The sequence below is a fragment of the Pongo abelii genome, chromosome 4, assembly GCF_028885655.2.
Source record: "Pongo abelii isolate AG06213 chromosome 4, NHGRI_mPonAbe1-v2.0_pri, whole genome shotgun sequence".
NCBI classification, from domain to species: domain Eukaryota; kingdom Metazoa; phylum Chordata; class Mammalia; order Primates; family Hominidae; genus Pongo; species Pongo abelii.
Genome location: NC_071989.2, coordinates 35,271,566 through 35,299,558, shown reverse-complemented (window position 1 = coordinate 35,299,558; position 27,993 = coordinate 35,271,566). Strand labels below are relative to the sequence as shown.

At 39.7% G+C, this 27,993-nt stretch overlaps 1 protein-coding gene across 2 annotated transcripts in view; it reads left to right on the top strand.

The window, feature by feature from the left end:
• Positions 1 to 22,044, top strand: part of PRLR (prolactin receptor) — a 175,316-nt gene extending 153,272 nt beyond the window's left edge. Inside the window, exons 5-9 of one of the 2 annotated variants that reach the window (XM_054555266.2) lie at positions 10,574 to 10,743; positions 13,057 to 13,198; positions 14,448 to 14,547; positions 15,036 to 15,105; positions 17,181 to 22,044. In XM_054555266.2, coding sequence (XP_054411241.1) covers positions 10,574 to 10,743; positions 13,057 to 13,198; positions 14,448 to 14,547; positions 15,036 to 15,105; positions 17,181 to 18,194 — 1,496 coding nt within the window. In that variant the 3' untranslated portion in view covers positions 18,195 to 22,044. 2 annotated transcript variants of the gene reach the window in all.
• Positions 22,045 to 27,993: the final 5,949 nt, after the last annotated feature.

Here is a 27,993-nt window from a genome sequence, read left to right as displayed (position 1 = left end):
CCCCACCACAATGTCAGTCATGGACCTGACCTGCTTTCTAGAAAAACTTGCCAAATATGATGACATCAAGAGGGTGGTGAAGCAGGGACAATGTTCTGGAGAGCCCCATGGTTGTTGTACCTCAGCTGCGCTGAGGGGCCATTCACAGTCCTCTTTATGGAGTGATGGCATGGACTGTGGACATGAGTCCTTCCATGATAAATGACAAATTTTATATAAGTGTGGTGGGTGTGGGGGGGGGTGTGTGTGTGTGTGTGTGTGTGTGTATTGCCTTACCCTCAAGCATTATAATATTTGAAGGCAAAACAATGAAAGCAAGAAATGTTCTGAAATTAGCAACTGTTTTAATAAATGCGATCCACAGAAAAAAGGGGCTCACCAAAGAAAAGTAATATGTTTAAAAAGAGAAATCAACAAGTGTATATGAAATTCTCATTGATCCTGGAAAACAAATTCTCTGGTGAAAGAATATGTTGGACCATATTTTTCAAAATAATAAAAGAAGTGTCCACAGAACTCTCGTACAACACTGCAGCCTACAGTGTTGGGACAGGCCACGAAAATTCGTTTTAAAATGCACAGTACATTTTCTGACACTTCAACTCTCATCCAGTGATAACCTGCAGTGCAGAATGACAACATTGAAAGATAATTGCTCAGAAGTAGAGTTCTTTGTTGTTGAGTAATACTTAGTTACATTGAAAACACTTAAAAGCAGTGGTTCTCAACTGGGAACTGTTTTTGCTTCCCACAGGATATTTGGCAATGACCAGAGACATTTTTGATTGTCACAAGCTAGGGAAGTGGGGAGATGGGGGTATTACTTGTATGTGGTGCATAAAGCCCGGAGATCCTGCTAAGCATTCCACAAAGCATAGGACATCCCCCTCCAACAAAGAAATATCCAGTCCAAAATACAAGTAGTGCTGAGGTTGGGAAAGTATGCTCTAAAAGATACATCCTCAACATTTTATTTGCGTTTTTGTATAATTTTTTATCAGAAGCATTGTTTAGTATGTATTTAACTTAAAACATATATTAATTAGCTGCTATTTGTTTAGGAAATGTGCTCAAAATGATCTTTCTTAGGTATTTACTCAGTAACATATTAGCTGAGACTTGATGGCAATTTTCTTTTTTAGTACAGGGGACTTTATTGATGGCACATGGCAAAGTGGGTCTCCCTAAGCACCCGCTCTTCAGGGGGTCTGCATAAAAATTGTGAGGGGAGATTCTCACTGAGGTGGGGGACTGAGTGCCACAGGGACTCGCTAGCAGCTGAGGGTCTTGCTCTTGCTCTTGTGCACTCACTGGGGGTGGTGGTCCAGGGGTCTTACTACTTGGAGGCCATGTGGACCACCAGTCCACCACCCTGTTGCTGCAGTCTAATTCACTGTCATACCAGGAAATGGGTTTGACAAAGTGGTTGTTGAGGGTGATGCCAGCCCCAGGATCAAAAGTAGAAGAGTGGGTGTCACTGTTAAAGTTAGAGGAGACAGCCTGGTGCTTAGTGTAGCCCAGGAGGTGTGTGTGTGTGTGTGTGCACATGTGTGTGTGTATTGCCTTACCCTCAAGCATTATAATATTTGAAGGTAAAACAATGAAAGCAAGAAATGTTCTGAAATTAGTAACTGTTTTAATAAATGTGATCCACAAAAAAGGGGCTCACTATAGAAAAGTAGTATGTTTAAAAAGAGAAATCAACAAGTGTATGTGAGATTCTCATTGATTCTGGAAAACAAATTCTCTGGTGAAAGAATACATTGGACCATATTTTTCAAAATCATAAAAGAAGTGACCACGGAACGCTCGTATAACCCTGCAGCCTATGAAGGGGCCCTCTGATGCCTGCTTCACCACCTTTTTGATGTCATATTTGGCAGGTTTTTCCAGATGGCAGGTCAGGTCACTGCTGACACGATGGTGGGGACATGGAAGGCCATGCCAGTGAGCTTCCCATTCAGCTCAGAGATGACCTTGCCCTCAGCCTTGGCAGCACCAACAGATGCACAGATCATGTTCTGGAAAGCCCCACGGCTGTTGCACCACAGTTTCCCAGAGGAGCCATTAACAGTCTTAGTGGAGTGATGGCATGGACTGTGAACATGAGTCCTTTTGCAATGGATGGCAAATTTTTTTTATTATTATACTTTAAGTTCTAGGGTACATGTGCACAATGTGCAGGTTTGTTACATATGTATACATGTGCCATGTTGGTGTGCTGCACCCATTAACTCATCCTTTACATTGGGTATATCTTCTAATGCTATCCCTCCACCCTCCACCCTCCCCCCACCCCATGACAGGTCCCGGTGTGTGATGTTCCCCACCCTGTGTCCAAGTGTTCTCATTGTTCAATTCCCACCTATGAGTGAGAATATGCGGTGTTTGGTTTTCTGTCCTTGCGATAGTTTGCTGAGAATGATGGTTTCCAGTTTCATCCATGTCCCTATGAAGACATGAACTCATCCATTTTTATGGCAGCATAGTATTCCATGGTATATATGTGCCACATTTTCTTAATGCAGTCCATCATTGATGGACATTTGGGTTGGTTCCAAGTCTTGCTATTGTGAATAGTGCCGCAATAAACATATGGGTGCATGTGTCTTTATAGCAGCATTATTTATAATCCTTTGGGTATATACCCAGTAATGGGATGGCTGGGTCAAATGGTATTTCCAGTTCTAGATCCTTGAGGAATCACCACACTGTCTTCCACAATAGTTGAACTAGTTTACAGTCCCACCAACAGTGTAAAAGTGTTCTTATTTCTCCACATCCTTTCCAGCACCTGTTGTTTCCTGACGTTTTAATGATCACCATTCTAACTGGTGTGAGATGGTATCTCATTGTGGTTTTGATTTGCATTTTTCTGATGGCCAGTGATGGTGAGCATTTTTTCATGTGTCTGTTGGCTGCATAAATGTCTTATTTTGAGAAGTGCCTGTTCATATCCTTCACCAACTTTTTGATGGGGTTGTTTGATTTTTTCTTGTAAATTTGTTTGAGTTCTTTGTAGATTCTGGATATTAGCCCTTTGTCAGATGGGTAGATTGTAAAAAATTTTCTCCCATTCTGTAGGTTGCCTGTTCACTCTGATGGTAGTTTATTTTACTGTGCAGAAGTTCTTTAGTTTAATTAGATCCCATTTGTCAATTTTGGCTTTTGTTGCCATTGCTTTTGGTGTTTTAGTCATGAAGTCCTCGCCCATGCCTATATCCTGAATGGTATTGCCTGAGTTTTCTTCTAGATTTTTTTATGGTTTTAGGTCTAACGTTTAAGTCTTCAATCCATCTTGAATTAATTTTTTTATAAGGTGTAAGGAAGCGACCCAGTTTCAGCTTTCTACATATGCCTAGCCAGTTTTCCCAGCACCATTTATTAAATAGGGAATCCTTTCCCCATTTCTTGTTTTTGTCAGGTTTGTCAAAGATCAGATGGTTATAGATGTGTGGTATTAGTTCTGAGGGCTCTGTTCTGTTCCATTGGTCTATATCTCTGTTTTGGTACCAGTACCATGCTGTTTTGGTTACTGTAGCCTTGTAGTATAGTTTGAAGTCAGGTAGCATGATGCCTCCAGCTTTGTTCTTTTGGCTTAAGATTGTTTTGGCAATACGGGCTCTTTTTTGGTCTCACATGAACTTTAGTTTTTTCCACTTCTGTGAAGAAAGTCCTTGGTAGCTTGAATCTGTAAATTACCTTGGGCAGTATGGCCATTTTCATGATATTGAATCTTCCTATCCATGAGCATGGAATGTTCTTCCATTTGTTTGTGTCCTCTTTTATTTCATTGAGCAGTGATTTGTAGTTCTCCTTGAAGAGGTCCTTCACATCCCTTGTAAGTTGGATTCCTAGATATTTTATTCTCTTTGAAGCAATTGTGAATGGGAGTTCACTCATGATTTGGCTCTCTGTTTGTCTGTTATTGGTGTATAGGAATGCTTGTGATTTTTCGCACATTGATTTTGTATCCTGAGACTTGCTGAAGTTGCTTATCAGCTTAAGGAGATTTTGGGCTGAGACAATGGGGTTTTCTAAATATACAATCATGTCATCTGCAAACAGGGACAATTTGACTTCCTCTTTTCCTAATTGAATACCCTTTATTTCTTTCTCCTGCCTGATTGCCATGGCCAGAACTTCCAATACTATGTTGAATAGGAGTGGTGAGAGAGGGCATCCCTGTCTTGTGCCAGTTTTCAAAGGGAATGCTTCCAGTTTTTGCCTGTTCAGTATGATATTGGCTGTGGGTTTGTCACAAATGGCTCTTATTATTTTGAGATACATCCCATCAATGCCTAGTTTATTGAGAGTTTTTAGCATGAAGGCTGTTGAATTTTGTCAAAGGCCTTTTCTGCATCTATTGAGATAATCATGTGGTTTTTGTCTTTGGTTCTGTTTCTATGATGGATTGCATTTATTGATTTGCGTATGTTGAACCAGGCTTGCATCCCAGGGATGAAGCCTACTTGATCATGGTGGATAAGCTTTTTGATGTGCTGCTGGATTCGGTTTGCCAGTATTTTATTGAGGATTCTTGCATCAATGTTCATCAGGGATATTGGTCTAAAGTTCTTTTTTTTTGTTGTGTCTGTGACCGGCTTTGGTATCAGGATGATGCTGGCCTCATGAAATGAGTTAGGGAGGATTCCCTCTTTTTCTATTGATTGGAATAGTTTCCAAAGGAATGGTACCAGCTCCTCTTTGTACCTCTGGTAGAGTTCGGCTGTGAATCCGTCTGGTCCTGGACTTTTTTTTGGTTGGTAGGCTATTAATTATTGCCTCAATTTCAGAGCCTGTTATTGGTCTATTCAGGGATTCAAGTTCTTCCTGTTTTAGTCTTGGGAGGGTGTATGCGTCCAGGAATTTATCCACTTCTTCTAGATTTTCTAGTTTATTTGCATAGAGGTGTTTATAGTATTCTCTGATGGTAGTTTCTATTTCTGTGGGATTCGTGGTGATATCCCCTTTATCATTTTTTATTGCATGTATTTGATTTTTCTTTCTTTTCTTCTTTATTAGTCTTGCTAGTGGTCTATTAATTTTGTTGATCTTTTCAAAAAACCAGCTCCTGGATTCACTGATTTTTTTGAATGTTTTTTTGTGTCTCTATCGCCTTCAGTTCTTCTCTGATCTTAGTTGTTTCTTGCCTTCTGCTAGCTTTTGAATGTGTTTGCTCTTGCTTCTCTAGTTCTTTTAATTGTGATGTTAGGGTGTGATTTTAGATCTTTCCTGCTTTCTCTTGTGACATTTAGTGCTATAAATTTCCCTCTACATACTGCTTTAAATGTGTCCCAGAGATTTTGGTGTGTTGTGTCTTTGTTCTCATTGGTTTCAAAGAACATCTTTATTTCTGCCTTCATTTCATTATGTACTCAGTAGTCATTCAGGATCAGGTTGTTCAGTTTCCATGTAGTTGAGCAGTTTTGAGTGAGTTTCTTAATCCTGAGTTGTAGTTTGATTGCACTGTGGTCTGAGAGATAATTTGTTATAATTTCTGTCCTTTTACATTTGCTGAGGAGTGCTTTCCTTCCAACTATGTGATCTGTTTTGGAATACGTGTGATGTGGTGCTGAGAAGAATGTATATTCTGTTGATTTAGGGTGGAGAGTTCTGTAGATGCCTATTAGGTCTGTTTGGTGCAGAGCTGAGTTCAAGTCCTGAATATCCTTTTCAACTTTCTGTGTCGTCGATCTGTCTAATGTTGACAGTGGGGTGTTAAAGTCTCCCATTATTATTGTGTGGGAGTCTAAGTCTCTTTGTAGGCCTCTAAGGACTTGCTTTATGAATCTGGGTGCTCCTGTATTGGGTGCAAACATATTTAGGATAGTTAGCTCTTCTTGTTGAATTGATCCCTTTACCATTATGTAATGGCCTTCTTTGTTTCTTTTGATCTTTGTTGGTTTCAAGTCTGTTTCCTCAGAGAGTAGGATTGCAACTCCTGCTTTTTTGTTTTGTTTTGTTTTCCATTTGCTTGGTAGATCTTCCTCCATTCCTTTATTCTGAGCCTATGTGTGTCTCTGCATGGGAAATGGGTCTCCTGAATACAGCACACTGATGGGTCTTGACTCTTTATCCAATTTGCCAGTCTGTGTCTTTTAATTGGAGCATTTAGCCCATTTACATTTAAGGTTAATATTGTTTTGTGTGCATTTGGTCCTGTCTTTATGATGTTAGCTGGTTATTTTGCTCATTAGTTGATGCAGTTTCTTCCTAGCATCAATGGTCTTTACAAATTGGCATGTTTTTGCAGTGGCTGGTACCGGTTGTTCCTTTCCATGTTTAGTGCTTCCTTCAGGAGCTCTTGTAAGGCAGGCCTGGTGGTGACAAAATCTCTCAGCATTTGCTTGTCTGTAAAGGATTTTATTTCTCCTTCACTTATGAAGCTTAGTTTGGCTGGATATGAAATTCTGGGTTGAAAATTCTTTTCTTTAAGAATGTTGAATATTGGCCCCCACTCTCTTCTGGCTTGTAGAGTTTCTGCCAAGAGATCCACTGTTAGTCTGATGGGCTTCCCTTTGTGGGTAACCTGACCTTTCTCTCTGGCTGCCCTTAATATTTTTTCCTTCATTTCAACTTTGGTGAATCTGACAATTATGTGTCTTGGAGTTGCTCTTCTCGAGGAGTACCTTTGTGCATTCTCTGTATTTCCTGAATTTGAATGTTGGCTTGCCTTGCTAGGTTGGGGAAGTACTCCTGGATAATATCCTGCAGAGTGTTTTCCAACTTGGTTCCATTCTCCTCGTCACTTTCAGGTACACCGATCAGATGTCGATTTGGTCTTTTCACATAATCCCGTATTTCTTGGAGGCCTTGTTCATTTTTTTTCACTCTTTTTTCTCTTAACTTCTCTTCTCACTTCATTTCATTCATTTGATCTTCAATCACTGGTACCCTTTCTTCCACTTGATCAAATCGGCTACTGAAGCTTGTGCATGCATCATGTAGTTCTCGTGCCATGGTTTTCAGCTTCTTCAGGTCATTTAAGGTCTTCTCTATGCTGTTTATTCTAGTTAGCCATTCGTCTAATCTTTTTCGAGGTTTTTAGCTTCTTTGTGATGGGTTCAAACATCCTCCTTTAGCTCAGAGAAGTTTGTTATTAACAATCGTCTGAAGCCTTCTTCTCTCAGCTCGTCAAAGTCATTCTCCATCCAGCTTTGTTTCGTTGCTGGAGAGGAGCTGTATTCCTTTGGAGGAGAAGCAGCGCTCTGATTTTCAGAATTTTCAGCTTTTCTGCTCTGGTTTCTCCCCATCTTTGTGGTTTTATCTACCTTTGGTCTTTGATGATGGTGACGTACAGCTGGAGTTTTGGTGTGGATGTCCTTTCTGTTAGTTTTCCTTCTAACCGTCAGGACCCTCAGGTGCAGGTCTGTTGGAGTTTGTTGGATGTCCACTCCAGACCCTGTTTGCCTGGGTATCACCAGCAGAGGCTGCAGAACAGCAAATATTGCAGAACAGCAAATGTTGCTGCCTGATCCTTCCTCTGGAAGCTTCGTCTCAGAGGGGCACCTGGGTATATGAGGTGTCAGTCCGCCCCTACTGGGAAGTGTCTCCTAGTTAGGCTACTCGGGGGTCAGGGACCCACTTGAGGAGTCAGTCTGTCCATTCTCAGATCTCAAACTCTGTGCTGGGAGAACCACTACTCTCTTCAGAGCTATCAGACAGGGACGTTTAAGTCTGCAGAAGTTTCTGCTGTGTTTTGTTCAGCTATTCTCTACCCCCAGAGGTGGAGTCCACAGAGGCAGGCAGGCCTCCTTGAGCTGCGGTGGGCTTTACCCAGTTCCAGCTTCCTGACCACTTTGTTTACATTCTCAAGCCTCAGGAAAGGCAGATGCCCCTCCCCCAGCCTCACTGCCACCTTGCAGTTTGATCTCAGACTGCTGTGCTAGCAGTGAGTGAGGCTCCATGGGCTTGGGACCCTCTGAGCCAGGAATGGCATATAATCTCCAGGTACGCCATTTGCTAAGACTGTTGGAAAAGCACAGTATTACGGTGGGAGTGTCCCGATTTTCCAGGTACCATCTGTCATGGCTTCCCTTGGCTACTAAAGGGAATTCCCTGACCCCTTGCACTTCCCGGGTGAGACAACGCCCTGCCCTGCTTCGGCTCACGCTCCATGGACTGCACCCACTGTCCAACAAGCCCCAGTGAGATGAACCCAGTACCTCAGTTGGAAATGCAGAAATCACCCGTCTTCTGTGTTGCTCACACTGGGAGCTGTAGACTGGAGCTGTTCCTATTCAGCCATCTTGGAACCAGACCATGAATGGCAAATTTTTAAAAGTTGGTTTTTAGGCAAATGTAGCTCATAATGCCAAGTACACTATAGTTACAGTCACTCTTTCCCCATCTGGTACAGAGATTGATTTAAGGAGGTGATAAATGAATGGAGAAAATGTCACTGAACAGCAGAACTGAGACTGGGGTGAGGCAAGCCAGCACCCCAGCACCTGAGTCTTAGGAAGGTACTCACAGGGCCTGTATCTACAGGAGCCTACAGAAGTAAATGCCTCCTTCATTTTTTTTTAATTCTTGCCAGCAGGAAGCCACTTCATTTGTTTTTATTGTGGTAAAAAACACAAAACACAAATCCACCATTTCAACTATTGTATAGTATGCAATTGAATGCATTAGTTTATTACAATGTTATGCAACCATCACCACTATCTAGTTCTGTAACACGTTTATCTCCCTCAGTGAAAACTTCACATCCACTACTAAGCAGTTACTTCTCATTTCTCCCTTCCTCAAGCCCTGGCAACCACTGTCTGTTTCTGGGAGTTTGCCTCATCTGGATATTTCATATATATATATATGGAATCATAAAATATGTAGCTGTTCCACATTTTTTTTTGAGATGGAGTTTCGCTCTTGTCACCCAGGCTGGAGTGCAATAGCACGATCTCGGCTCACTGCAACATCTGCCTCTCAAATTCAAGTGATTCTCCTGCCTCAGCCTCCCAAGTAGCTGGAACTACAGGCATACACCACCATGCCTGGCAAATTTTTTGTATTTTTAGTAGCGATGGGGTTTCACCACATTGGCCAGGCTGGTCTCAAACTCCTGACCTCAGTTGGTCCACCTGCCTCAGCCTCCCAAAGTGGTAGGATTACAGGCATGAGCCACTGCGCCTGGCCTCTACCACATTTTTTATCCATTCATCAACTGATGGACATTTGGATTTCTTCACTTTTGGCTATTATAAATAGTGCTGCCATGAAAATTCACATACAAGATTTTCTTAAACATCTGTTTTCAATTCTTTTGAATCTATATCTAGGAGTGGAATTGATGGGCAATATGGCAACTCTAAGTTTGACTTTTTGAGGAACTTCCAGACTGTTTTCCACAGTGGTTGCACCAGTTTACATTCCTACCAGCAGTATTGAGGGTTCCAATCTCTCCACATCCTCACCAACACTTGTTATGTTTCATTTTTTAATTCTTGCCATGCTAGTACATGTGAAATGGTATCTCACTGCAGTTTTGATTTGCATTCCCCAGAAGGCTAATGACCTTGAGCATCTTTTCATGTGCTTCTTGGCCATTTGTCCCTCCTTGAATTTTGTATCCTATGCACTTCACTCACGTCAGCCTAATCCCAGGCCTGCTCTCCAGCACCTGACATCAAATGCAATGTCTTACAACCATGGTAGAGTGAAATAGTAGAGACCACTTCCTCTAAGTCACATAGTTATGGGTTCAAATAACACTTTTACCAAATATGTGACCTTAGGCGAGTAATTTCCCTCTTCTAAGCCTGTTTCCTCCTCTGTAAAATGAATGGGTGCAATAATAGTACTTCATGGAGTTGCTGAAGGATTATAAGAAACAATGCAGGGATAGTATTTTATACAGTCCCTGGCATGTAGTAAATACTTAGAAACATTAGCTGTCATTTTGCTAATGGGAATTCGCTAAGCATTTGTTGAATGAGTGACTGGGCCAACAGGCTGTTTTGAAATCACCAAAAGGATCATTGCCAAAAAGCTCAACCTCCATTTAGCTTATGGGAGAGTGGATCTCATTTACCACAGGGTGTAATATGTATGTTGAATATAAGATGTAGTTGCTGAAGTGAAGATGGAATCTGTAAACCTGTTATCTGCAGAGTTATGATTATGAATAGTTCATTTACAAAAAACTGTGTGTCACTAAGGAGAATCTCACTCCCAGCTGAGGGAAATAAGCTGTTTGAAATCTCTTCCCTATAGTCTTCCATGCCAACTCCCACTTGAAAATCCCAGCCCAGTTTTTATCACCTGGTCTCTGTCATCATGAAAATTATGGGGATAGCTATGAGATTCTAACTGATGAAAAGCGAGAACATGCAGAGAATGAAATCCCAGCTGCTTATTATTCTTACCATGTAAACCTCATCTGTATGCACAAATATGATTGGTCACATACTAAGAGGTAGAAGACAAAAGGCCCTGGTATTTGGGGGGCTTATAGTACAGTGGGAAGAGTGAGATGATAAACAGAAAAAGGAATTCCTAATAGAAAATGGTAAAGTCAAAGAAAAGGTGCAAGCAATGAGTGCTACTGGCATTTGCTGTATTTCTGCAGTTCAACCAGACCCTCCTTTGGAGCTGGCTGTGGAAGTAAAACAGCCAGAAGACAGAAAACCCTACCTGTGGATTAAATGGTCTCCACCTACCCTAATTGACTTAAAAACTGGTTGGTTCACGCTCCTGTATGAAATTCGATTAAAGCCTGAGAAAGCAGCTGAGTGGGAGGTGAGTGATCCGTATGCTTTTTGAAGGAACTATGGCCTTTGGCAAGGATAAAGCCCTCACAACTGAAAACAGGTTATTCCTCCTAATTACTGGGTCACTGTGTTTGCCTCCAATGCAGTTGTGACCCACCCAGATGTGAAAAGCCCTTCTCCCCTCTATTGGGATTGATGGGGGCTCGTCTTCACAGCTCTCCTCAGGCTAGTTTCTTGTACTGCTCAGACACTTGACCAGGTTTCCAACCTGCCTCCCTTAGTACATTTTAGATCTAGACCCTTGTAAGAGTACTTAAATGGCACCAGGTGGGAGGGGGCAGTCTCAGTATATCCTGTCCATAGTCAATGGCTGTGTTTTTATTTACTTTAAAATACTTCAACCAGGCTGGGTGCAGTGGCTCACACCTGTTAATCCCAGCACTTTGGGAGGCCAAGACAGGTGGATCACCTGAGGTCAGGAGTTCAAGACAAGCCTGGCCAACATGAAGAAACCCCATCTCTACTAAAAGTACAAAAAATTAGCCAGGTGTGGTGGCAGGCACCTGTAATCCCAGCTACTCGGGAGGCTGAGGCAGGAGAATCTCTTGAACCCAGGAGGCGGAGGTTTCAGTGAGCTGAAATCGTGCCATTGCACTCCAGCCTGGGCAAGAAGAATGAAACTCCATTTGAAAAAAAAAAAAAAGACTGGGCTCAGGGGCTCACACTTGTAATCCCAGCACTTTGGGAAGCAGAGGCAGGTGGATCACTTGAGGTCAGGAGTTTGAGACCAGCCTGACCAACATGGCAAAACCCAGTCTCTACTGAAAATACAAAAAAATTAGCCAGGCATGGTGGTGGGTTACTGTGATCCCAGCTACTCCGAAGGCTGAGGCAGGAGAATCGCTTGAACCTGGGAGGCAGAGATTTCAGTGGGCTGAGGTCATGCCATTGTGCTCCAGCCTAGGTGACAAGAACGACTCCATCTCAAAAAATAAATAAATAAAACTAAAAATAAACATAAAATACTTCGACCTAAAGAAATAATAAGTAAATTGCAGGTGGTACAATATTCCATCTTTACATACTTTAGTATATGCCTCTTTTAAAAAGGCACATTTCCAAACATAGCCAAAATAATAGGATCACACATAGGAAAATTAAAATTCCTTAATATTATTTAATACCCAGTACCTAGTTTAATTCCTCCCAATGTTTCCGAATATCTTTAACAGCTACTTTGTCCAAACCAGAATCTTCTCGTAGACCTCACATTGTAACTGGTTGTTATATCCCTTCAGTTTCAGTGTAATGAGGAGACTGGGCCACTTGTCCCATAGAGTATCCCACCTGGTACCTTTCTCTGATCAGTTCTTTATGGGATTATTTAGCTTATTTCTCTATGCCTCCATTTCCTGTAACCAGACTTGATTAGATGTAGATTGAACAATTTTTACCAAGAATTGGTAAATTCAGAGGTGATATTATGTACTCTATATTGTATTTAATCAGATGTCAAAAACCATCTGGTTGACCCACCATAAGTGATGCTAAAACTGGCCCCTGAATTGGGGAGATGACAAACTGATCCCTTGATTGTAAGGTCATGTTTAATTTGTATACTACTACTTTACCATACATGAATGCCCAATTCTCTTTCACCTCATGTCTTTAACACCAATTTATTATTGAATCAGTTATTTCATTAGGGTTTAAAGGCTAACAATTCTTTAATTTTGTTATTCTTTTTTTTTTTTTTTTTGAGACGGAGTTTCGCTTTGTCACTCAGCTGGAGTGCAATGGCACGATCTCGGCTCACTGAAACATCCGTCTCCCAGGTTCAAGCGATTCTCCTTCCCCAGCCTCCCAAGTAGCTGGGATTACAGGCATGCGCCACCACACCCGGCTAATTTTGTATTTTTAGTAGAAACGGGGTTTCTCCATGTTGGTCAGGCTGGTCTCGAACTCCTGACCTCAGATGATCCGCCTGCTTTGGCCTCCCAAAGTGCTGGGATTACAGGCATGAGGCACCATGCCTGGCCAATTTTGTTATTCTTTCTACATTTATTAAGTAGTTGTTTTTCATGAAGTGGGAAGGAGGCAGAATATTTCACTTTTCTGAAGTAGAGTCCCAAATGGAGAGATAGAAAACCTGCTAAATTTTTGTGTGAGCAATTTTAAGAGGAGGAAGAGATAGGGCTAAGACAGTGGATTAGTGACAGCAGGGAATTCTCTGTATGTGATTGTTCAGCCTAACTCTACTGTAGTTTATTTATTAGGGGAAAACTCTCTTTCTTCACAACAAATGTTAGAAGTGACTTCTGTTTTCCTTATCCTACCTTAGATCCATTTTGCTGGGCAGCAAACAGAGTTTAAGATTCTCAGCCTACATCCAGGACAGAAATACCTTGTCCAGGTTCGCTGCAAACCAGACCATGGATACTGGAGTGCATGGAGTCCAGCGACCTTCATTCAGATACCTAGTGGTGAGCATCTCGGCTCTTTTTTGCTTATGTCCCTAAATATGTTTTAAAATGTATATTTGCATATAATAACTACTAATAGAGAAACCATTTTGAGCCTTAGCCAGAACAATAGAGGTGGGTTTATAATCTTTCTGCCCAATACAAAGACATTTTGAAAAGCAGCATTGCTCCCTGGATTACTGTCAATGGAGAACAATTTTAGGATAAGGCTACAGACATGGGTCTGATGCCTCAAGGGGCTTGATGATCAGTTATTATGTGCCCACCATCTTCCCTATTCCTGTCATTTAGAGGATTTGGTCAAGGTCATCCTCTAGTTCTTCCAGAATTTATAAGGCAGTACCCTGTCTCAAAGGCATGAACCGATGCTCAGTCTCTGCCATGGATTACACTTCAGTCTCTTAGTGAAGACACAGGGTATAAGATAGACAGCTCCAGCAAAGCATCTTAATTCAGTAGCTTGTGTTCTATAAGGGAACACTCCATCTTGCATTTTTTAAATGCTTTGCAGCTTACAAAGCCTGTACCTTATTTGGTCCTCCCAACCCTCCCAGGTATTCAGAGAATATGATTATCATCAAGAATTAAAAGTGAAGAAACCAAACCTCAGCAAAGTTAGGGGTCTTTTCCAAAACCACACAGGAAAGTCTAGCTCTTCTAACAACTTGCCTGACCAAAGTATTGGGCTTTCATTGGCTTGGCATGCTGGAAAGGGCACTGAACTGCAAATCAGGCATGCATCTAGTCCAGCCCTGCTTACTTAACAAAAGCGCAGGGTCTAGAGGCAGAAAGCCTGAGTTCAAATCCCAGCCTGCAACACTATAGTTATATGGCCATTGGTAAATGTTTCTTTGATTCCCAGTTTTCTTATCTTTTATAACAAAGCAATGTAGGCAAAGAGCTTAACACCACTGATGGCTTTTAGTAAGAACTTAATGTTAGCTTTTATTATTATTACTGCAAATAACCATGTGACCTTGGATTTCCTCTTTAAGGATCAATTAAAAAGAATATGTGAAAGGATTTTTAAATTTTTAGAGTACTATAAAATATATGCAACATATTAAAATATTAATAAGATTTAAAAGAAAATAGCCCTGTCATTGATAACACTTTGGATTGCTGTTCAAATCAAAAAAATATATAGATGGAGGAAAACACTCTTGGGTTTAAGAGTTTCATTCATTAGGTTGGTTTGTTTTTAATGATGCTGTACGTGATCAAAGCTTTCTGGCTGTTTGTTTTTTAGACTTCACCATGAATGATACAACCGTGTGGATCTCTGTGGCTGTCCTTTCTGCTGTCATCTGTTTGATTATTGTCTGGGCAGTGGCTTTGAAGGGCTATAGGTACTTCACTGTCTCTCAACTTTTCCTCCCAATCATGATAGTCAAGGATAATGACAAAAAAAAATACAAAGATGATGGAAACCTGTAGATAATCCTCATTTTAGCCATTAGATGTAGTGTGTTTGCCCATAAAAAGAATCTTTTATCAATGCTATAAAAAGTAGAAAAATTGACTCGTTTCAGGCTGATGTTCTTTCTATGAAACAGAGATTCCTAGTTGTGAAACAGTAACAATCTGGCAAGAGTAGCTAAAATCAAGAGAAGCAAATAGTCCAAATAATCCACTAACTTCAAAATCAGCCTCTTTAATTAGCTAAAGTTAATTTTAATATAGGCCTCTGTAATTTTATTTTCATCATTATTTGTGGAGCTGCCAAACTCCAAGTCCTATCTCTATCACAGTGCATATAGTGGCTATTATACTAACCTTTCAAAAACTGCAAAGTCAGAAATGAGTCACTTAGCCAATCTCATGAATTATTTTATAGCATGGTGACCTGCATCTTTCCGCCAGTTCCTGGGCCAAAAATAAAAGGATTTGATGCTCATCTGTTGGAGGTAAGTACAGGAGGCAAAAAAGAGTGTGACTCACTGCTTTGTAGTAATTAACTCTTCACACTCACACACAGTCCCCGTCAGTTCAGCCTGGTAGTTTCAGCCAGCCTTTTTGGGCTGTCTCTCCTGGTCAGCATGTGTGTTAACAGAAAGATGTGTGAAGGATGAGGGTACTTACTTTCACACACTAAATGTCAGAGGGCAAGGAGAGAAAGCCAAGAAAACATGGAAACACATTTATTGATTTATCAGATCTACTCATAATCATAGAGATAAACATTTTGTACAAATAATCAATTTAGTGAGTATTTTGATTAATGCAAAACAGGGACCCACCACCACCCCCCTCAATCATACATTGGTAAAAGCTTCTACTTGAATGCCATTATCTCTCACTTTGGGCACTCAGTTAAGACCAGATCAGTACAGTGGGGCCATCTGTTTGCCAGGGCCCATTTGGGCTGATTCAAGAGGGAATTAAATGATGAGTGTTTTGAATGAAAAGAGAGGTTAGAACATTTTTAAATTTTTCTCCAAGTTGAAATAAATAGTTTCAGTTTGGCTTTTAACCTTAACACAGACGTATATAAAAGCAACTAGCTGTACATTAAGGCAAATACCACTTGACCCAGCTGCTCTGGGTCTGACAGTGTAAGAATAGAAGAATTGAGTCCTGGATAATCTGGCTTGTCTGTGTTCACTTTGGTTGCAAATATCGAAGCAGGGACTAGAGCCCAGGAGTCCGGGCTCCTGACCCAGTGCTCTTCCTCCACTATCCAGTGTAGCATTGGCCTGATAGAACCAGCATGAATGTCTCAGCAAACGAAATTAGTTACTGTCCAGCTCACAATTTAACCTGCTAGCCACAGAGACTTAATGATAAAATAGCTACTTTTGTCTCAAAAATATGTGTTAGTATTCTTAATGACATTACCTCTAATCCTCAGAAGAACCCTCCCAGATGGGTAGTATTAATATTATTTTCTACCTTTTAAAAACGGAGAAGCTGAGGTTCAGAGAGCAGCTTGTCCAAAGTCACATACCCTATAATAAGTGATAAAGCCAAGACCTAGGTCAGTACCTGACCCAAGTCAGAGAATAAGAAAAAAGAGGCCGGGCGCTGTGGCTCACGCCTGTAATCCCAGCACTTTGGAAGGCCGAGGCGGGTGGATCACGAGGTCAGGAGATCAAGACCATCCTGGCTAACATGGTGAAACCCTGTCTCTACTAAAAACGTAAAAAATTAGCCAGGCATGGTGGTGGGCGCCTGTTATCCCAGCTACTCGGGAGGCTGAGGCAGGAGAATGGCGTGAACCTGGAAGGCAGAGCTTGCAGTGAGCCGAGATCATGCCACTGCACTCCAGCCTGGGCAACAGAGCGAGACTCCGTCTCAAAAAAAAAAAAAAAAAAAAGAGGCAAGAGTGAGAGGAGGAGGCAGGAGGAAATAGGAGGCAGAAAGGAAGGATAGAAGGAGGGAGAATAATAGGAAGGGGGTAATTATGGAATAGGGCGATGAAGGGGGAGAAGAGAAGGAGGGAGAGGAAGTAGAGTAGAAGAAAACAGTAGATTAGGAAGAGGGAGGAGAAGGGAAGGGGAAATAAGAAGAGGAAGGAGAGAAGGAAGATGAACCACAGAAGGAAAAGACAAGAATCCACTTACCCACTTACTACTGCCAGACTCTAGGAAGTGATAGAGGAAGTTAGGAGGCCAGCAACCACACCTCTGCCAGTGGGCCACAGTGTCAGATGCATGCATGAGCATTGTGGGTTTAGAAGTTTCACAAACCTTCATTTTATACTTATCTGCTTATTATTGTATGTGTATATACTACTTGCCCATTAAACTCATGATTATTATTGCTTGGAAAGAGACTATGTTAAATATCCTGAGTTGACTTTAAAACAAAAATCTGCTGAATAGTATCCAGAAGGTGATTCTAGATGGCCTGGCACACAAATGTCTGAAGTTTGAGATCTTCCCACCTGCTCGTGGCAGTGGACAGCACCACTTAGCAGGGATGCTGATTTGGAATGTTATGAAGCTAACAGCCATCTCTTCTTGTGTCTGTGTTTTAATAGAAGGGCAAGTCTGAAGAACTACTGAGTGCCTTGGGATGCCAAGACTTTCCTCCCACTTCTGACTATGAGGACTTGCTGGTGGAGTATTTAGAAGTGGATGATAGTGAGGACCAGCATCTAATGTCAGTCCATTCAAAAGAACACCCAAGTCAAGGTATGAAACCCACATACCTGGATCCTGACACTGACTCAGGCCGGGGGAGCTGTGACAGCCCTTCCCTTTTGTCTGAAAAGTGTGAGGAACCCCAGGCCAATCCCTCCACATTCTATGATCCTGAGGTCATTGAGAAGCCAGAGAATCCTGAAACAACCCACACCTGGGACCCCCAGTGCATAAGCATGGAAGGCAAAATCCCCTATTTTCATGCCGGTGGATCCAAATGTTCAACATGGCCCTTACCACAGCCCAGCCAGCACAACCCCAGATCCTCTTACCACAATATTACTGATGTGTGTGAGCTGGCTGTGGGCCCTGCAGGTGCACCGGCCACCCTGTTGGACGAAGCAGGTAAAGATGCTTTAAAATCATCTCAAACCATTAAGTCTGGAGAGGAGGGAAAGGCAACCCAGCAGAGGGAGGTAGAAAGCTTCCATTCTGAGACTGACCAAGATACGCCCTGGCTGCTGCCCCAGGAGAAAACCCCCTTTGGCTCCGCTAAACCCTTGGATTATGTGGAGATTCACAAGGTCAACAAAGATGGCGCATTATCATTGCTACCAAAACAGAGAGAGAACAGCGGCCAGCCCAAGAAGCCCGGGACTCCTGAGAACAATAAGGAGTATGCCAAGGTGTCTGGGGTCATGGATAACAACATCCTGGTGTTGGTGTCAGATCCACATGCTAAAAACATGGCTTGCTTTGAAGAATCAGCCAAAGAGGGCCCACCATCACTTGAACAGAATCAAGCTGAGAAAGCCCTAGCCAACTTCCCTGCGACACCAAGCAAGTGCAGGCTCCAGCTGGGTGGTTTGGATTACCTGGATCCCGCATGTTTTACACACTCCTTTCATTGATAGCTTGACTAATGGAATGATTGGTTAAAATGTGATTTTTCTTCAGGTAACACTACGGAGTACATGAAATGCTCAAGAATGTAGTCAGACTGACACTATTAAAGCTCCCAGCTCCTTTCATGTTCCATTTTTAACCACTTGCCTCTTTCTGCAGCAGCTGATTCCAGAACAAATCATTATGTTTCCTAACTGTGATTTGTAGATTTACTTTTTGCTATTAGTTATAAAATTATGTGTTCAATGAAATAAAAGCACACTGCTTAGTATTCTTTAGGGACAATGCCAATAGGTATATCCTCTGGAAAAGGCTTTCATGATTTGGCATGGGACAGACGGAAATGAAATTGTCAAAATTGTTTACCATAGAAAGATGACAAAGGAAAATTTTCCACATAGGAAAATGCCATGAAAATTGCTTTTGAAAAAAAATTGCATAACCTTTACACTCCTCCTCCATTTTATTAGGATTACCCAAATATAACCATTTAAAGAAAGAATGCATTCCAGAACAAATTGTTTACATCAGTTCCTATACCTTACTGATACATTGCTGACATGCAAGTAAGAAATAATGCCTCCAATTTCTTCTTAAAATAGTTTAGATATGTTAAGCATGGATTTTCCCCCTAAATTCTATTCTAAAGCCTCTATAAAATATAGTTTGGAAATAAAAATTTTCTTACACAAGGGGCAAATGAATTTCATGTGAATACTTTTAGGATGTTTTCCTGCTTCATTTCAGCATGATAGATAATTTATTATACACATTAGTCTTTTCTTAGTTAAAAAAAATTCCCTAAAGACTAACTTGAAAAGAAAACCACAGCAGGATGCTAATGGAATTACTGCCTTACTGTACATACAAATTCTACTTTAATATAAACCCGTAAGTTTAACAATGTATTTTTGAAGACTATTTTTCTATAACTTAGGTAAAATAAAAGACTATTTTCTATCTTCCCAGTACAGCTATTTATGTATTCAGTGGGTACAGTATTTTCTGCTGCAAGGTTATAATGTGCATTTACAGTACATAGTAGTGTATACAGTTCCCGTTTGTGGAGTAAAATGCCATACCAACCCAAAGCCCACTGTGAAATATGAAGTGAATGACAAAATTCAGTTTTCAACCCAATATAGTATAGTTTATCTGATTCTTTTGATCTCCAGGACACTTTAAACAACAACTACCACCACCACCAACCTAGGGATTTAGGATTCTCCACAGACCAGAAATTATTTCTCCTTTGAGTTTCAGGCTCCTCTGGGACTCCTGCTCATCAATGGGTGAATCTTCCTAAAGCTACCATAAAAAGGGAGAGTGACGATTTCTAACAGCTGTTTAAAAGAGAGAGGTTTTGTTTTTGTGAGAAATCTTGGGCCACAAAAAAAAATTTAAGCAAAGCCAGGAGTTAGTGTCTCTCTGAAGTAAATTCAACTGCAAAATCTTGGCAGAGGCAGAAACAGCTCATATCAGAAGTGCCCAAATAAAAGTTCTGGGAAACTAGGTATTTGCTTCCCAGAGCAATGGTAATAGCTCCAAACGTCAGAGAAAAGTAGTGAGAATCTCCCGGTCAGTTCCAGTGCCAGGCTTCCTGAAAGAAGTCAAAGCTTGGATCCTCATTTTAAAAGGCGCATCCATGACTCATCTAACAGCCTCCCTCTATTTTTCCCTTCACTTGATGGTAAATCTATTCTATATGTCCATTTACTAGCTGGACATAGAGAACTTGAGCTCACCTCTGGGAGTTAAATATCCCACCCCAACTAGCCCATATTGATAGCAACTGGACTCAGAGGTCCCCCTCCTGTTTGAAAGTGAACACATTGCCAATGTTTCGAGAATGGCAAAAGCAATAGATATGAAGCTCCATTTTTCTAATATATAAACAATATCACGTGAGTAAGGGAAGCATGTGGGAACGTTGTCCAAGCTCATTCAGTCCCCTAAATCCTCAATACTTTAACTGTCCGAGAACCAACTGCATAGGCATCACCTGGGCAGTGTCTGAAAATTCCATCTGCAGAATCTTAAGCATCAGAATCTGCATTTTACTAAGATCCCCTAATGATTCAAGTGCACACTGAAGTTTCAGAAGCACTGTTCTAGCCAACCATTTCCACTAAAGGTTATTTTAGTGCATAGTAACAATCCTCTTTTGGAAAGGACAGATCAAGTCTGTTTGACTTGCAATGAACAACACTGCATGTAAGAAGGCAAAAAAAGAAACATATCCGTAGTTTAAGATTCACATTACGCTGAATCTTATGTGAATTCACATAAAAGAATGACCTGCAAAAATACGCACAACTTCTGAAAGGCCAAGGAATAGAATCTACCTTGAGAGGCATTAACCAAAGACAGTCACCCTCATAGCCAATGCAGACTAAATCTTTCCTAACATAGTCTATTATTCTCTAAGAATAGAGAAGATATGTATCAGTCACTCTTATAGTCTGAAAACCTAAACATAAAAGTAATGTGCTTTTGACATATAATTTTGTATAATACATATGAAAAAATGTGACAGCTAAGGACTTGAACTAAATCCCTAAAAACACCAATTAGCCACTCATTAAGCCAAGACTTTAATTCTATGATCAATTAGCACTGTTTATCTGAATTAAGCTTTTTTGTGGTCTATCAAGGAGACAGCTGTTCAAATGGAAGGATACATGTGGGGCAGGGGGCCAGTGACGAGACCTGGATTCTGGTCCTAGCTGCTTTGCCTTGGAGAGATTAATTCCCCTCTCTAAGCCTCAGTTTCCTCTGAAGATGTTGGACCAGATAACCTCTAAGGTCCTTTGAAACTGACTCCTTGATTCCATGACTCACTGAATATTTTTCTGCAAAGATAATTCCAACCAATGCCTTCTATCTTAATCTAACAAAAAATTGCTCTTCATCATAGAAATACAAAGTAATCTTCAGTGATGTGCTCTTTATACTTTGCTTTTTAAACCGTCCATTCCAGTTGGTCTTAATATATTGCACAAGCATTTTATAAGTGATATGTGTACAGAATCATATTATAAGATTATGTGCAAATATATGTGTGGAAAGAGGCATTAAAAAAAGACGCAGAAGATTGAAAAGAGACATATTGAATGAGGCAATAATCTTTAGAAAAATGATCTTTTACTGAATCAAGCCATGCTCATTCCTTGCTGAACCAACAGCCCCAAATCTCTTTTCTTATATTTGGCTGTTAATTTTTTTCCTCCCACCATCCTAGATTGTTAACAACCATTGCACAGTTGGCTCATGGATCCTTACACTCTGAATTATAAGTTGTATTTTTATAAACAAATACCTAAATATTCAAGTTTTAAGGCGCATGGAAACTGAATCTAGGCAATGGGTGATTTGTGTAGCTTACAACCCAAACAGCAAAATGTTCCGATTCATTCTAACAGATGTGTATAAGCACAAGTTATATCAGTTGTGTCAGATATTTAACAGATCCTACATTTATTAGCTATTTAACAGACTCTACATTTTCCTAAGTGCCTAAGACCAATCCTGGTAGTCACTTAAGTACAAAAGACTAACTTTAACTGGCTTGGTCTGAAGGGATCAATCCTTTACTGCCTATACAAGATCTGGGCAGTTTTGCTCTGTGTCTTGTGATGACCCAGCTGAATGTGAAAAGCCTGTGAGTCATTGAGTAACCAGAGGCCCCTGCATTCCAAGGAGCAGTTTGGCTCCGGGGAAACTCTGGCTTTCTCTTTCCTCAAGTGTCCACCACTGCCCATCATTTGCAGAAAGACTTGGCCCTGCCTTTAGCAACTTCCCTATCTCCTTAGAGCAGAAAAGAAAGAAACAGGTTTGTGCACATTTTACAAAGTGCCTTCCTCTACTTTTATTTTTTTTTAAAGTTTCCATTTTGCAAGGAAAAATGTATTGATTAGAAAGTAACATTTGCCTTATAGGGATATATATATATATATATATATATATATATATATATGAATGGAGAGATGAGAAGAAGCCAGAAAGGGCACAACAAAATGGTCTAAGGGCCAACCAGCAAATGTTCAGTGAATGTTTACATATTGTTTAATTGAATCAACACAGAGCTGTTGTGAATAGTGTGACTTACTTTGCCTGATAAGAAATTGAGTCTGGCTGTGATTTGGGGATAAAACTGCCACGCTGTGATTTGAGACTCTCCATACCAAAACTTATTGATACATTTTTGAATGTCATTGGTTTACGTGTCTAAACCTGAAGAGAACAATGCATGCACATTGGAACTTTGCACACAAACAGAAAAATATAAATGACTTTGAATTACCATCCCAAGCATTGCTAACATAGATGTGCCATTGATGAAAGTCTCCTGTGTTCTTGAGTGAACAAATTTTCTCTTCTTCCTTTTTGGCTCAAGCACAATAATGCTGTCACTGAGACAGTGACTGAACACTCAATGTCCAAGACTAAATCACGCCACCATGACTAAGTAGGCTCTATGTCCCGGGATAAGTCTTTTAAACTCTGGCCATCAGGTTCCTTACTTGTTAAATAAGTGGGTTGGCCTAGAAGGTTTCTAAGACCTCTCATGATCTAGGTAAAATCCAGGGGTTTAGGTCAGTGTCCCTGGTGCAGTGCAAGAAAGCCTTGCTGACACGCCCTTGGCCTGAAGCAGTGAGCACGTGAGACTGTGTGACAATGCTTCAGAGAAAAACAGAGATCTGTTCCTCCAAGTCGGATTGATTGAACATCCTTGTTTCTCCTTTTCCTTCCTAGCTTTACATATTTGCAGGGTTTTTACTCCTTCTCCAGAGCCTACTATTTTTCCTAGGAGTTAGTGGCAACCATAGGATCCACAAGAAATGAAATTATTCATCAACAATGACTTTGGCACTGCAAAAGACTGAGTCAAAGGTTAAATCCTCACACAGATATCCAAGGCCAAGTTGAAGATCATAAGTATATCCCATTTAGAGATTTGCATACTTAGAGACTAAGCCCATGTTCATTAATTATTTAGTTAATTCAAAGGCCATTAATAAATCCATGCCCAGCCTAGGCAGCATAGTAAGACCCAGTCTCTACAAAAATTTTAAAAATTAGCCAGCCATGGTGACACGTACCTGTAGTCCTAGCCACTTGGGAAGCTGAAGCCAGAGGATTGCTTGAGCCCAGTCCTTGAGCAGTGAACCGTGATTGTGTCACTGCACTCCAGCCTGGGTGACAGACCAAGACCTTGTCTCAAGAAATAAATAAATCCAAGTTACTTTGATGACTAGATACTGGAGGTCTTAAGGAGAAGCTTTAAAAATACAGATTGATTGCTTCAGAGAAATCCTATTTATAATTATGATCTGAACTTATTCTATGATTAGCAAATATATCATCTGAAAATAAAGCAAGAGTTCTCTCCCCAGACTTTTATTTTTCAGGATGGTGTGTTTTGGTCTGGGACCCTCATGGCACCCATTTCAGTAAAAGGAAAAAGATAGTAAAACAGGAAATAGGAAGTTTCCAGAGATTTGGGCATCTCAGGATTCCATGAAATGCTGAGACTAACCCACTAAATCCAAATTTTATTGGATATGGTAAATCTAAATCTGTTCAGTGTTCTGAACAGATTTTATGAGTTTATGTCTAAGAGTTTATGTCTAAGAGAAGTACATAATTCACAAACACTATCATGCTGGCAGCTATTTTGTCCACATCAATTCCCTTGATTTAATGCTCTGATTTCAATTTAGAAAGTATTGAGACATGTAAAGTCTCAAAACAGGAAAAACCTATCCTGTTTATAAGGTGTGGTCAATAAATAGACCACAGACAATCTTAGTCTATTAATTAACTTTCAGATCATCTTAGACTATTAATTAACATTCTGCTTGCTGCTGATTTAAAAAAAAACCCTAAAACCTTCAGCAACTGAAGTAGTAATGTAAAAAATAACCTTTAATAGTTATGGTCAAATTACGCTTCACTTAGATAAACCTCAAAATGTAGTCTGAGTTTTTTTGTGCACACTTTACAAATCCTGGGGGGAAAATCTTTTTTCCATGTTATCTGAAAAACTATATGGCGAAGATACCTCTGAAAAATAATTTGTTTTATGAAATTCCTGAAAAGCTAATTTTGAATTTTTTAAAGTAACTACCTCCCTTTTGTGTCCTAATGTCCTTCCTTCAAAGCTGCTTATAGTTTAGAAATGAAAGATGTCATGTCTCATGTTTTGACTGGTTTTCGGTGGCGTATTTGATGTATTTGCCAAGTGGCATTACTGACTTTACAGTAACTGTTACATTATTTTGTACTATATTGCTTTATGTGGTTCAAAAATAGTATACACCATATTGAAATATGTAATCCTCATGTTGTGAAACTCATCATGTAATACAAATGAAAATCGTTACTTAATAACTTACAATTTATCCTTATGTAGTTTCAATATGATTGTCTATGACTGTAAAACAAAACTGAAAAAAATATGTAATGTATTTTTGTTGAAAGGGTGAATGTACTAATTTTTTTCTTTATCTTTGTCTAGAAGAAAGATTCTATGTCATTCATTGTACAGCTGCTCTGGGGTGTTACACATTTAAAGTACAATCCAACAGTTGTTTGAAAGTCAACCTCTCGGCTTTGTTTCATGTGACTGCTGACACTTCTCGAGTGTTCTTTGCATAATGAGGCTGGCTTTTGTGCTTCATCATTCATTTTAAACAATTGAAAAGTCTCATGTGGAAACCAAAGCAATCTAGAACCAGCCTGTTGGGTGACTGTGTCTTCTGTAAAGCCATATTGAAGTGAAGCTATACATAATAGCATAAGGTTCCACATTTTCAAAGCTACCACTACCTCTGCTTTTCCTCTTTCCCTAGAAAATGCCAAGCAAAATTCCCCAACACTAAGTGAGAAATTAGAAGTAATTGTTTTACAACTGAGTTCCTGGGTTTGTTTTTTTTTTTTTTTTTTACACCTTCTAATACATCACTTTGTAGGGTTATGCAAGAGTTTCTGAATAACCATTCTTACATTTTTACATTTCATAAAAACTGGCTGCAAGAAAGGTTCAGAAAGAATACTTAGTAAGTCATCAGATGAAAAACCAACAAAACCATAGAATGCAGATTTTTTCCTAACTATAAGTCACTTCATAGTTGTCCAAAGCCATGATAATGATATCTCTTACAAATTGACTTCTGTAACCCCCCTAGAAATAACCCTTTTCCTTATTTGATTTTAGTCATCAAACATAGTATGATATGGGAAAAGTCAGCCATTTACCAGAAATAATCTCGTTTTGATTTTAAAAACTCATTTCTGTATGCAGTCATTGTAATGTCTATTTTTTTAGACTTAAAGATTTATAGAAGACTATAGTTATCTGATTTGTTATTTTGCATTTTTCATTCTGTAAATCTTTGCTTATGGCACATTGTGCTCTCTGTTTTCCATGGGTTTATTCATTTATCTCCTTCTATTTTGAGGGGACAACATAGGTAGTTAAATCTTTGTCAATAGTATTGGAGATAATGCTAACTGCTATTATCATAACATCTTCATTTTTACTGCGTGCCAAAACCAATGCCTGCCAAACAAAATCTTAGACATCCCAATATAATATGTTAATTATATTTCTATTCACATTATTATTGAAAATACCCAGCTCAATGCCTGGCTTAATAAATGTTTAATTCCCTTACCTACTCTTGCTCTATTTTTTTATTTGAAATGGAGATGAGCAAAATAACACATTCATGGCTGAAGCAATTTTTTGGACATTTCTTGTTGCTAAAAGATCTATAATCAGGACATTGTTTATGTAAGTTGAACAAAAAAAATTCTTCCCCTTTATGTCCACCCTTCCATATGATTGCAAGACAAAATTTCCCTCCTTTACCTCATCCCTATAACATGGGAGGCTGAGAAAAATGAGGGGAGATGGAACCAGATACAAGGAGATCTAATAAGAGAAGCTTATTTAAATATTGTGAAATAAAGGAAGAACCAAAGCATTTTTTTAAGTGGGGAATCCTTCTGAACAGTTATTATTTATCCATATTATTAAGAACATCTTTTCTGACAAAATCCATCAGATGAAGTGTAAATGGATAATCTTTTACTTTTAATGGATCTAAACCTAGAAAGTTTCACTTACTGTTCATGTTTGTGTTCCAGAATTGTGAAATGGTGTGTGGTTTTGCTTTCCAAGTTCTTCTCTGCCTCCTCTTAATTCTCTAATGCCATGTCTTACGGAAGAATGAGAAATTTCTTTCTTACTTGAGTATCATGCTCTAAAAAACTTGGCTTCAGTCAAAGAAACGCTAGCTCTCCTGTGCTTATATTGAAGCCATCTGCCTTTAGTTCTTGTGCCCTCTTATATTTTTAAGGTGCAAAATTTGAAGTCTCAGTCACCAGACACAGGATCTATACAATTAATGATGAGCTGGAGAAGTAATATGTAGCTAATTTTTCAAAAGCCTTGAATATACTTTCCTGAAAGAAAACAGAAATTAAATATTGCCACATCTTGCCAGAATCCCATCTGACACCTTAACTTTGTCAGGTTTCCTACAACTTGCTAATCAAGTTTTATACATTCTAAATCTCCCCAGTTTCTTTGGGGATGGAAGATGCAACTTCCATTTAACGGAAACTTTGAAATCTTGGGGTAAGGGAGCAGTGGGGGGACTAGGGAGAAGGATAAGAAATAGAATTATTGAAAAACCCCTAACAGGGACCTTCCTGGCCAGAATATGCAGAGTAATTCCTGCTGGCTTCACCTTTGAAAGTCCCTCAAAACCATGCAGATGAAACTGAACCTGTTTTTGATATGGTCAGATGTATTCTACTTTGGAAGTCCCAACACCTAAACTGGAATTCTTGTATTTATATCTCCTCCACTGTCCCCCACACCACCCCTCAATTCCTGCTGCCCTTGCTAATGTTAAGCATTTTTCTCTTGTTATGATCAGGTTCATATTAAAAACAGATACTTACAAACTGACTTGAAGCACAGATACTTTTGTGAATGTGATAAAATATTTTCTTAAGAAAAGGAAAGAGGATGTCGGTCAAATAAAACACCTCGTGGATGTTGATTGGTGAACACTGGTGTAAGAAAAGGGAGCTCAGGAATTTTTATTACTGTATTTGTAAATGAGTTTGAAGGAATTTGTAAATGCCACTGGTACATTTTTAAGGTGACACATTTGCTCCTTATAAAGTTATTAAAAATTACAGGGTAAGCTTAAATGATGTTTGCCAGTACTTTTACTTTACATAATCAATATTGATATTGTTGCTGAACTATGTAACTTTATGATGCATTTTTCAGTCCCTTTCAGAGCAAATGCTTTTGCAATGGTAGCAATGTTTAGTTTAAATTGACTTAATAAATTATTACCTGAGCAATGGTTTTTGGAGGGTCTTTATATAGGTATGTGAAACATGCATTACATGAAAAATTTAACTTGAAACAAGTTTTTTTCTTTGCCACAACAAAATTTATTAGAATAGATTTTTTTAAAGAAGGAGGAGGAACTGCATTTTAACTCCGGAAATAAAGTATGCAGACACATGCTAAAACATTGATCTTAGGACACTCACCCATGGCATTTTTTTCAGGCAGAAATTTTTGTGCTCATCTTTGAACACCTCTGATTTTATTTTCCTACTAATTCTAAATCAAAACTGAACACACATTTCCCCAGTCTTTATTCATCTGCCAGACTCGAGCCTTGAAAATGCAAGCATGCTTGGAAGTACCCAGAAGTTTCTTGGAACTTCTCCTGGGAACAACCAAGAACAATCAAAAGGAGAGTTTCC